The following is a 12,840-nucleotide window of genomic DNA, read 5'->3' as shown; positions in this document are numbered from 1 at the left end:
CTGGTTCTTAGGACCTTATCTTGTGCCGCTGTTATCATTCCTTCAGTTTCCTTCTTGAGCTCTCCCCTCTGCAGCCATTGCCATGTGTCATCGCTGGCTAGTTCTTTAGTCTGTCTCATGTATTGTCCGTGCATTGGTTTATTGTGCCAGTCCTCTGTTCTGTTTGTCATTCTCCTGTTTCTGTATATTTCTGTGTCTTCGTCTACTTTTATCAGTCCTTCTTCCCTTGCACTCTTGAGCCACTCGTCTCCACTGGTTTTCAGATATTGCCCCAGTGCTCTGTTCTCGATGTTGACACAGTCCTCTATACTTAGTAGTCCTCTCCTTTCTTCCTTTCGTGTTATGTATAGTCTGTCTGTATTTGCTCTTGGGTGTAGTGCTTTGTGTATTGTCATATGTTTCTTAGTTATCTGGTCTATGCTGCAGAGTTCTGCCTTCGTCCATTCCACTATTCGTGCGCTGTATCTGATTACTGGCACTGCCCAAGTGTTTATGGCTTTATCATATTTCCAGCTTTGAGTCTCTGCATATATTCTTTCTTGATCGTGTCCTTCATTTCTTGGTGTTTTATATCCCCTCCATCCATTATTCCTAGGTATCTGTATCCCGTCTCATTTATGTGTTTGATGTTGCTCCCATCTGGAAGCTTTATCCTTTCAGTCCTTATTACTTTGTCCTTTTTTATGTTGACTAAGGCGCATTTTTCTATTCCAAACTCCATCCTGATGTCCCCAGATACAATCCTTACAGTCTGGATTAGGGTATCTATTTCCTTGATGCTCTTACCACACAGCTTGATGTCGTCCATGAACATCAGATGGTTAATTCTGTTGCCTCTTTTCTTGAGTTGGTACCCAGCATCCATCTTCTGCAGTACTTTAGTCATGGGAATCATGGCTACTACAAAGAGTAGTAGGGACAGTGAGTCGCCCTGGAAGATCCCTCTCCTGATATTAACCTAATCTAGTCTTATTCCAGAGCTTGTAAGTATTGTAATCCAGTTGCGCATTGTATTTTTGAGGAAACTGATGGTGATTTCCTCTGCCCCATATATTTTCAGGCATTCTATTAGCCATGTGAGTGGTATCATGTCGAAGGCTTTCTTATAGTCAATCCATGCCATGCTTAGGTTGGTTTTCCTTCTCCTACTGTTCTTCATTATCATTTTGTCTATCAGGAGCTGGTCTTTTTTGCCCATATACTTCCTTCTGCACTGATGATACCTGTTAGTAACTTCCACATTATTGGTAGACAGGTGATAGGCCTGTAGTTGCTGGCTATATTTCCCTTACTCTTGTCTTTTTGTACTAAGGATGTTCTTCCTGTGGTCATCCATTTGGGCGCATGGTGATTTGTGATACAATGATGGAGTTGTTATGTTATTCATGGGTGTAGGGCATTGAAGTTTTTAAGCCAGTATCCATGGACTTCATCGGGACCTGGGGCTTTCCAGTTGGCATTTTCTTTAGTTGGTGTCTGACTGTGTCTGTCGTGATCTCAGTGAATCTTTGTTTTATTCTCCCTGTTTCTTCTTTCTTGACTTCCTGAGGCAATGTTGCATGTTCGTTGTGTGATTTTATTATCATTATTATTATTATTAAAAATAATGGCAGAATTCACAGAATTGATTTGGTACAATATTCTTTCAATTCTCCTTATGATTAGTCTTTCTGGCACGCTGGTATTATAAAGCAGCTGTCCAATATTCCTCGTGCTGTAGGTCGTCAACGGAATTTCGGGCTGGTGTTATCAAAGGCAAACTGGTTATCAGGGACAGGCTGGGGTCGTCAACAGGTATACAGGTGCGTATCGTTGGTCGGCAACAGGCCGTAGTCGTCAGGGGTCTATCTGGTATTCCTTGTTTTTTCTTCGTTTCTGGTTTTTAAAGGCATCTACATGTTTCGGCCACCTCGTTTGGCCATCTTCAGGACGGGATCGCGGAGTGCAATGGTCTGTGTCAGATGTATTCACGCTATTTATTGCATTCGGGTAGCTTGAAGCAATGGGTACCTCACTTCTCATTGGGCATTACATGTGACGTCACGAGCGATGTCATCAGGGGGCCTGTTGCTGGTTGGCGGTCCTCTTCGTGGGCGGAGCCTCATCCTTATTGGTGATGGTGGAGGCCCCCTCGAAGGGCGTGCTACCAGGTCGTCCTCAGGGCGAGAGCTTGAGCTGCGATCACCCTCAGGGTTACTAGGGACGTCCTCAGGATGAGAGCTAACGCTTCTATCATCCTCAGGATCCCTCTGGTGCGATGGTCATAGAGGGGCGTTGTCTGCTGCTCTCCTGACGGCAGTGGGGAGGAGGAAGGTCTCATGTGTGACGTTCAAACTGGGCTTCTCCCTCCCAATGTGCAGCACTTCTAAGATTCGCAAACGACGTAGATCGGGTGCTTGGTCGATAACCTCGAAGTTACCGACGATGTCGCTGCGGCGGATTCTTTTATTATGTGCAGTCCTTGCATGATTAAATATTGTTCCTTCCTGCGCGTGACAGGAGATCCTCTTGGAGAGGCGCATTGACGTCATCCCGCTGTAAGTTCCGAGGCATCGCCCAATGAAAATTGAGGTACCCATTTCTTCAAGCCACCTGAATGCAATAAATAGCGTGAATACATCTGACACAGACCATTGCACTCAGCGATCCCGTCCTGAAGATGGCCAAACGAGGTGGCCGAAACATGTAGACGTTTTTAAAAACCAGAAACGAAGAAAAAACAAGGAATACCGGATAGACCCCTGACGACTACAGCCTGTTCCCGACCAACGATACGCACCTGTATACCTGTTGACGACCTACAGCACGATGAATATTGGACAGCTGCTTTATAATACCAACGTGCCAGAAAGACAAATCATAAGGAGAATTGAAAGAATATTGTACAAAATCAATTCTGTGAATTCTGCCATTATTTTTAATAAAACTTGTTTGAAAGAAGGTCTGTTTCCAGCATACACATTATTATTATTATTATTATTATTATTATTATTATTATTATTATTATTATTATTATTATTATTATTATTATTATTATTATCCAAAGATGAACCCTCTTCATTTGGAACAAGTCCACCATGGGGCCCACTGACTTGAAGTTCAAGCTTCTAAGGAATATGCTGTGCACTCGAAAGAAGTAACAAAAGTTAATGGGAAACACAGAGAGAGATATCTGTTATTGGAGAAACAGATTAATTAACAAATTAATTGATAAATGAACATGTGATTAAATCTCAAAATGCAAGTTGAATTCCTTTATTAGAGTAGCGGTGCACTACATGTTCGCTGGAAATTCTCTGTACTGGGCAGTTTTTATGTGTACAGTCCTTTGTCCTCGCTGGAAGTGGAAGAAAACTAGTATGCCAGCTTTGTATGTCTGCCCTCAGCTCTAAACAAGCTACTGAGGCTAGAGGGCTGCAAATTGGTATCTTGATCATCCACCCTCCAATCATCGAACATACCAAATTGCAACCCTCTAGCCTCAGTAGTTTTTACTTTATTCAAGGGTAAAGTTAGACATGGATTGTACATGTGGCAGGGCTTTCCGGAGCCATGGGATGCACCCTCTCTCTACCTCATTTGGTGAGCAACTGGAGAGCTGCCGGTTGATGGCTTGATACACCATTATAAATTGCACAGAAAATATGATTGCGCCGAAACTTGTTTGTTTTGATGACAACCAATGAAAGCCCTAGAGTTTGTGGCTGAACAAAGGCTACCTATGACAAACTATCTGTGCCAGACCTAAGCCCAATTGTGTCAAGAGAAGAAAAATGCACCAGAGTAAATGCTAACGGTGCCAGATAAGAAATATCTATCATAATAATGTTTAAGATGTAATATAAAAAATCTGAGCCAGTATAGACTGCACATGCCAAGATAATCTATGACAGGGTTGAAGACATTTTTTTTGCCAGAGCAGAGATATAGTCCGTGTGTTGAATCAGGGTCTTTGCTATATCAAAAGTTATCTGTTCCTTAAAAGTAGCCATCTGAACCAGAGTGCAGGCTTTCAGTCAGAGTAGAAGTAACTGTATACCAATGAAGGATGCTGTGGCAATAAAGGGATCATATACCACACGAGAGGGTATCTGTTCCTAAGAAAAGGCTGTCTGTGCTTAGACAGAGGCTAGTTGTGTTGAGCAGAATTTATTTTCTTAGGGTAAGGACTATTCACACTTAGGTAAACGCTATAAGTAGCATAGTAAAATTTGTGGTTAACAGAGCTCAGGGGAAATTGTTTACCTTAGTCTTCAGCAGATCCTTCTCTGCAAAATGAGACACAATAACAAGTTGTACCTTTGATTTGTATACTATGCATGTTCGTTCAATTAATTTCATTCTTTAGGATGTTGTTGTTTATCTACAGCTATTTTCATTTGTGGAAATGAACCTTAACTTCAAATATACATTTGTAGGTGTTATCTACAAAGATTGCCCTTCCTTTGAACTGGATAGCCAATCTTGAAACTTGTCTTGTGTGTCAACATGGAAGAAATGCATGTGCTTCACATAGATTTATTTCTAAATTCATTTGAGGCTAAGGTGTAATCTCCCATGTTTTATCATAGAAACCCGACCTCTTTAGCTCAAATCTCAGTCAAAATAATTCTATTAATTTTTCAAATCCAAAGGCAAATACCTCCCATTTTTGTAATGCTTCCTTGTTTAGGCTAGTGATCATAAAATTTCTTTTTAGCTCTTTCATTTCCTTCAAACTAAGTATTCGCATCTTCGTTAAATCCTACGGAAGGTTATTAGCAAACTGGGTTAATCTATCGAATGAAACTCCAGTAACATCAGATTTACCTAAACTTTTCATTCTTCCAGGGAAATATGGACTGCAAGACATGTGGCATCTGCAATGAAGTCTTCAACGAGGACGATCGCTGCCCGAGGATTTTGCCCTGTACACACTGCCTGTGTTCGATATGTCTTTCTGAACTCATCGAAAGAAATTCCAAGACTTGTCCATTCTGTCGTGTCGAGTTTACAGCAAGCTCATCTAAGCACGTTGGCATAAACATTCACCTGCTAGAAGTCTTGAGATATGTTTCTGACCTAGAGACTACCAACACATCCCTGCTTGAAAAGACACCTATGTTTTGTGAAATGAGTCCTGACCTTCTTAAAAAGGTAAACAAGAAATTGACTAAGGAACTTCTTTCGAGTTGTCAGAGTATGACAGATCAAATTCATAATGTCATCCAACACGTTTCAAAATTTAAAAGTGATTTATCAGAAGTGAATGAAGACTATAAACATAGCGCACAAGCAGAAATACATGAAACAACATCAAAAAATGAACTAGAAATCAAATACCTCATCGACGAAAATGAAAGATTAGAAACGGAACTGGCCTCCATAGTGGAACAAAAAAAGCAAATACAAGAATTGGATTCGATGCTAGAGGAGGCTGTGGATTATGCAACAATTGGACTCCTCGCTGATAAAGTGAATGGACTGAAAAACACCATAAAAAATTCTCAGGAAAGAATTCAAGGCTTCTTGTCAGAGTGGGATGGGAAACTCCCAGATATTGATAAAGTAAGTTTTGGTGTCAAAAAAGGGTCCTCCTTCAACGTGTACAACACAGGGAACTTAGAACACTTACAGTGTTACAGACCGTTCAGTTTTGTGATCACGCTTTAAGAATAGATAAGAAGCTTCATTAAACATAATAGTTAAGTTAGCAGTTTATTTTGCAGGGAAGTATTCATATTCTAATAATCCCATGTTAAACGGAATAAAGACCATGCAATAATCTTCCATTATTCATGTTATTCAGGGTAGGTTATGAATAGAGAATTTCCTTCCCAATGAAAAAAACAATCAGTTTAACAGCTATATAGTAATGTACCGTATTGGATCACTTGGTACATTACAGCTCCTAAATAGAAGGATATCTGTTGTAATATTCAAATATAGGCATGAAAGGCATGTATCATGGATGATTTCAGTCTCATTTTTTTGGGGGGCAATACAGGCTATAATGGCTACGATCAAGAAACATCTCTTCTTACAAGCTCGAGCTGGTTATGAACCTACCAAGAGTGGGAAGACCACACCAATACGCAAAGGATCCACTTCCTCTACAGCTACGGATGCCAAAGACCTAGGAAGCTCACACCCCAGCAGCATTCCTGCTTACCAGATGCCAGGCTTGAGTAGCCAAGGGGAAGGTGTCCTGATGATAACAGTAAGGCCAAAATTACACGAGACCATAAGCAGAGCAATCTAACAAACTCCCAGGTTCCCCGTGTATGCAGTCCCTTCTTGTGTAACTGAGATCTGCAAAATACTAAAGTTGTTGACACACAACCATGTCCCCAACCGACAGAGTAACTCATTCCAATCTTCTTACAACTCCCAACAGGCTGATACTTTGAGGCAAAAACTCAGCGTAGGAGTCAAGAGGATGCTGCAGGAGGGAAAGGTTTACGTCACTCTGAGAGACCCTAGTGGAAACAAGCACGCTAGACTATCGGCCACGGACAACCATGTGTTGTGTCTCTATCGCTGGACTCAGGAATTTCCAACCGGAGCAAAAGTACTTCTGGATGTAAGTAAACTGAAAGAAAGTTCTTTTTTTTTTATGCCGGAGTTACAAAATATTTATTCAAAATAACATCTTTGATTGTCATGACTTTTACCGACAATTCTAGCAACCTCAAATCCATGCCGAAAACCATAGAGGTAGCAACTACTGATGGGAAAATGAGTGTTGGTGGTGCAGTTACCACAACTTGCAGAAAATGTAAATTAAAATACATCTGATAATTTGTTGCTCACAGGACCATGAATTCAGTGGATAAAATTGTCTGCACACATCTCTGAAATTATTTTGAGCAATAATTCTTTAGAGATTGTTTATTTGGACATCAGATTGTCCAAAATTCAGTATCTAATCTTTTTATTTCTTTAAATTTGGACTTTGACACAACCCTTTTATACAGAACATGAATTTTGGTGGTAAGTCACTTTCACTTCTGTACCATACTTTTGGCAGCTAATGCAGTAAGAACATTAAAAAAGCTGTACTCATAACAAATATTACTATTGCACTGAATATAACTAGTTAGATCTTGATAGACTGCTGGTTGTTCCTTAAATGCACATTATCTATGAAGAGGAACACGTCCGGATTCACGGCAAATATGTGAGGGTTTAGGAATGAACCTTCTTATTCTATTTCATATACAGTCATCCCCTGTTAATATTATACATTTCCAATTGCAAGTAATGATGAAACATTATCCCTAACAGCATGCTGAGGTCATGGCACACTTTGACAATGCATCACAGCTTACATTTTTGGAATTGGGTGCTGGAGACTCGGTCATCGGAAAATTATGCATTCGTCTCGATTTAAATTCGCCTGCTGCTGAGAATTTCAGAGCCTTGTGCACCGGTGAACTGGGTCCCTCTTACGTAAACACGAAAGTCTCGGACGCCGGCACTGACTTGTTTGGAAATAAACACGTTTATTTCGGCAATGATAGACTAAGTAATTATAAGGCGTTTGCAGAGTTCGGCTTGAGATGTGATATGACATTGGGAGAGTTTGTCTTGAAAATTCTGAAGTATGTGGCAATTATATGTTTATTATATATAGCAATTGCTATTGTCCATGAAATTGGTCTTAATCTGAAATTAACAAGTATTATGTGTACTATGTGGTTTGCACTCGGGATATTATTCTGGGTTTTGGTTACAAAGTATTTTACAGCTTGGAAAATACCTGATACGAAATCAGTCACAGTATGCAACAAGGATGGTCTTGAGGCTACAAGGTTTTCCATCATCACAGAGAGCAAAAGGAAGCTGCCATCTTTTGGATTCACTGGCACCGTTGATTCCGGTCTCTCCAATTTGCGCGGTGCCATTTCTTTATATTCCAATAATGACCTGAAGATAGTAGACTGCGGGACTATTTTGCAACGTCGAGCTTAGAAGACATTTAAGGATTCTAGATGTTAATACAGTTGTGTTGAAAATGATCTGATTACTAGTATTGAGAGCGTAAACAAATTATAGATGCTGGTTAAACAAATGACCGAAAGGAAACTTGAACCACATAACCTACCATCATACCTTTAAAATGATGTCTGGCATCACATACGTAGTTTCCACCAAAATTCTGTACCAAGCAACCAGTCTTGGTGGCTAAACTGAAGCAACTCATGTCCATGCTGGTTTTAACTGCCCACTGTTCCTCAACAAACATGCAGGAGTTCAACTTTGTCACTAATGTTGAAAAACGCACTTGCCTGACCATGCCTGCACTGCTAGTTTCCAGGAACTGTGTAATTTGATCCACAACTTTATTATATTTGTTACACATACCTTCCTTTTCAATTAGCAATAGTAACTTTCCTGTTAAAAAAAACTTAACAGCTGATAAGGAAATGAATATGCAAATTACCATATGGAAAATAAAACACATGATATGAATCGTGGCAGGTTTTGTCTTACTGATTAACCCATATTCAAAAGAACTGATATATGATGGTAGAAATTTTCAATATATATGCAGGGCGACATTACAAACGAACATACATGTTCCTCTTAATGTCCCATTTAATAAAACATCGGCATACTTTAATTTCTGGCCTATTTTTATAATTGCATCTTATTCAGGGCTACCTACACGTAATGCCTTTAAGACCACGGATACAAACAAAAACTGATTTCTTGATTTCACAGATGTGGCCAGAATAAAGATATACACTGGCAGAACATTGGCAGGTTTTCTGAATATACAACATATAAATTCATTATTACCCTTATGTGTCTGGTAATCCAAACCATTTTCCTTATCCACGATAAAATTTACCGTATGACACTAATTAATTTCACAGCCAAATCAGGCCTCGTCAAGCTGTCTTACTTAAATAAGGCAAAGTGGGTCAAGTTTCATTCCCTGCGATTTATTTTCCCTGTTCATCTCCACAACGCATATTCCTATGATTGTAAGAGTGAATGGCTATGTGGTTTGATACCAGTCAGTCACTTTTCCCCTCCGATGGTCAGTCACATGAAGTTGAAACTGAGGAGCTGCAGATACAAATCTTCAAAGGTTAAACCAATGGGATGTACATTTGATGTACATTATACAAGAGTTGTAAACTTTTATGTGGTGTACCTTTGATGCACATTATTCAATAGGTATAAAACTTATGTGATGTACCTATGACGTACATTATTGAAGAATTGTAAAATTCCTGGGAAGTACATTTGTGTATGTTATTAAAGATTTGTAAACTTATGAGGTGTACATTTGACCACATTATTCAACAGGTTTAAAATTTATGGGATATACAGTTGATGTATGCTATTCCAGTGGTGTAAAACTCCTGGGATGTACAATTGATGTACTTTATTGATGAGGGGTAAAATTTGTACAAGATGTACAAGATCTGACTATCTGAATTAATTTTTCCAACAACCAACACTACAGAACTCTTGTGGCTGAGTTATTCATTTGCCGTGGTAGAAGAAGAAGCTCAATGTAGCCATTATTACAGTCTGGCTATAGTGATCCAGCTTGGCACGTTACCCGTTATGTATCAGGCATTTTTTATTATTTTGATGTAAGTCTAATGTTGATGGGGACCTTGAGGCCTCCTACTACTTTACATGGTTTTGTTGTAAGCATCAATAAACCACATTCCTCTAATGTTTGTTCTAATTTTTATAAAGAACATCAACCTTATTTATATGCAACAAGCCCACAGGGGCCACCAATTTGAAATTCAAGTGTCCAAAGAATATGGTGTTGACTGGAAAGGAGTAACGGAAGGTAAAGGGAACTACAGTAAGAGATCAATTACTAGAAAAACAGGTAATTAACAGATTAATAAATAACTATATAAAAATGTAAGTAAACTATTAAAATGCAAGGAGAATTGTATTAGAGTAGTAAGGCACTGCATCTTCGCTTGAAAGTCCCAATTGCACGACAAGTTTGTGAGGCTAATTAACTGCATACTGGTGCTGATGTTGTATTCAAGTAGTAATGCATTACATCTTCACTTAATCTTCTGTAGTTCCAAATGTACGACATTCTTAGGGAGCCTGTCCTACAGTCCAACAGTGTCAGGAAGAGTAAAGAACCTCTGAAACTGAGAAGTTCAACAGCGAAGCACATTCAATGCATACTGACACCGCTGTCCAGCAACTCTGGTTGCTCTTGGCAGGAAGATGGGATCAGGGATCAATTGTGAATGTAAAAGATCTCTTATTAAGATACAACATGAGACCATCCGTCAACAGTGCAAGTCATAATTGCTAATATTAGGAAACAGAAACCTTTCACCAGGATTTTTTTGTATAATGATTTTTTCGGTAGATTTCGTATCCCCCAGTTTCGAATCAGTCAATCAATCAGTATTTGCTAATTGTTTTCCATTCCAACTTCCCCAACCCATTTCCCTCCCATATTCAGTAATCCTTCTTCCCAATCTTATTCTTATTTCATTCCCACGAAAGGTTATTCTCCCCAAACAGCTTAATAGCTAAGAAGACAAGTCAACACTGGTTCCAAAAGTATAGGATTAGCCCCGAATGGATGGTATAGTGAAATAAAGTCAACATTCATAACAATATATATATATATATATATATAGATCTATATATATATATATATATATATAGAATATATATATATATATATATATATATATATATATGATATATAATAGATATAATTTTATATAAATATATATATATATTATATATATCTATATATATATATAGTATATATATATATATATATATATATATATATATATATATTATATATATATATATATATATATAAATTATGCAAATTAATACTAATAACAATAATGAATTGTTTGAGGTGAGTAAGCAATGTTGAGATGTGCAAAAATCTTTGATAGTAGTGAATTAACCAAAAAGAAAACGAAGCATTATTTAATCATCTGGCGTGATAAGTTTAAAGCTTCGTGACATCATATATACGTATATATGATGTCACGAAGCTTTAAACTTATCACGTCAGATGATTAATTAAAGCTTCGTTTTCTTTTTGGTTATTTCTCTACTATCAAAGATTTTTGTACATCTCAACATTGCTTACTCACCTCAAACAATTCATTATTGTTATTAGTATTAATCTGCACACACATCTGGGCAGTTTTTTGTAGTAAACCATGGCCTTTTTATGTGTTTGATGGATCCTGCTGATTACCGATACGATATCTCATAACCTTTGGATATATATATATATATATATATATATATATATATATATATATATATATATATATATATATATATATATACACTACATATTACATAAATATTCAACATATTCTCGTAAAAATAGATCTCTCGATAATTCGGAGAGAGAGCATCCAACAGTATAAATAAATATATATACAAAAAAATAAACAGATAAAGCCAGCCAGAAGAAATCATCACTTAACGATACCAGAAAGGCCTGTTGCAAATACGCGACATGGAACTTGCAAAGATCATTACGATCTTGAAATAAACGAGGCGTGATACGACCTCCAGCTTACTAGGGGCGTGCGCTAAAATCTACAGTCAAATTGCGCGTTGTTTGACCAATGAAAATTAAAATAAATACGCTATATTTTATTAGAAATAATTGTTCTGTACTATTTAACATGCATATAATTTATTTTTTACATTTTCATTCTAATGAATAAATCAGAAATATCCTTCTCGTAAATTACCTGACTTTAACTCAACGCGAAACACCTTTTCCAGACCTTTTCAGGCTTTTCCATAGGGCTTCCCTCCCCCCCCTCCAAACAAGATGAAGAACAACAACAAAAACATAGTAGCTTGTAGGCTTACTACCCGAATAAGCGGAAAAAGTGTCGGTAATTATGAACTTTACCGAAGAATAAAGACGAAGGATGAATGTGAAATAGAGAAAAAGAATGTACTGACAAGAGATACAAAAGGGGAGGGGAAAGCATGAAAAACACAGGAGGATTAAAACTAGAAAAAAAGGTGAAAAGAATCTTTATTCCCTGAAGCACTTGGGGGGGGGGGGGGGGGGGGGGGGGGTGGGGGGGGGGGGGAATGGCGTGTCCTCTAATAAAAAATAAATCAGAAATATCCTTCTCGTAAAATTACCTGACTTTAACCTCAACGCGAAACACCCTTCCAGACCTTTTCAGGCTTTTCCATAGGGATTCCCTCCCCCCCCTCAAACAAGATGGAAGAACAAAAAACAAAAGACATAGTAGCTTGTAGGCTTACTACCCGAATAAGCGGAAAAAGTGTCGGTAATATGAACTTTACCGAAGAATTAAAGGACGAGATGAATGTGAAATAGAGGAAAAAAAATGTACTGACAAGCGATACAAGAAAGGGGAAAGGCATGAAAAACACAGGAGGATTAAAAAACTAGAAAAAAAAAAAGGTGAAAAGAATCTTTATTACCTGAAGCACCTTGGGGGGGGGGGGGGGGAATGGCGTGTTCCTCGTGGAATTCAACGAGGTATATTCGTCAAAAAAAAAAGATACTTCTTTTCTTCCCTTTCATTTTTCTTTCTCTTTTTTTCATTTTTATATCTGTGTGTGTGTGTGTGTGTGTGTGTGTGTGTGTGTGTGTGTGTGTGTGTGTGTGTGAGTGTGAGAGAGAGAGAGAGGAAGGAATAAGTTACCCATCAAAAAGTATTTACTTGGGAGAGAAAAAGTTACCCGTCAAAAATATTTACTTGAGAGAGAGAGAGAGAGAGAGAGAGAGAGAGAGAGAGAGAGAGAGAGAGAGAGAGAGAGAGAGATTCTGGGTTATTATAGTAAATACTATTCAGAGCTATGCAAGATATCAATTGA

General features: G+C 38.2%; 1 protein-coding gene across 1 annotated transcript; it reads left to right on the top strand.

Annotated features, from left to right (window-relative positions):
- Positions 1-4,836: 4,836 nt before the first annotated feature.
- LOC135226687 (E3 ubiquitin-protein ligase rnf168-like) lies at positions 4,837-5,652 on the top strand. Its single transcript, XM_064266396.1, has one exon. It carries the CDS (start codon positions 4,837-4,839, stop codon positions 5,650-5,652), a length of 816 nt encoding a protein of 271 aa, XP_064122466.1.
- Positions 5,653-12,840: the final 7,188 nt, after the last annotated feature.

Source organism: Macrobrachium nipponense, chromosome 15 (assembly GCF_015104395.2).
Source record: "Macrobrachium nipponense isolate FS-2020 chromosome 15, ASM1510439v2, whole genome shotgun sequence".
Lineage (NCBI taxonomy): Eukaryota > Metazoa > Arthropoda > Malacostraca > Decapoda > Palaemonidae > Macrobrachium > Macrobrachium nipponense.
The sequence above is the reverse complement of the archived record's forward strand: the minus strand, read 5'-3'. Positions and strand labels throughout refer to the sequence as shown.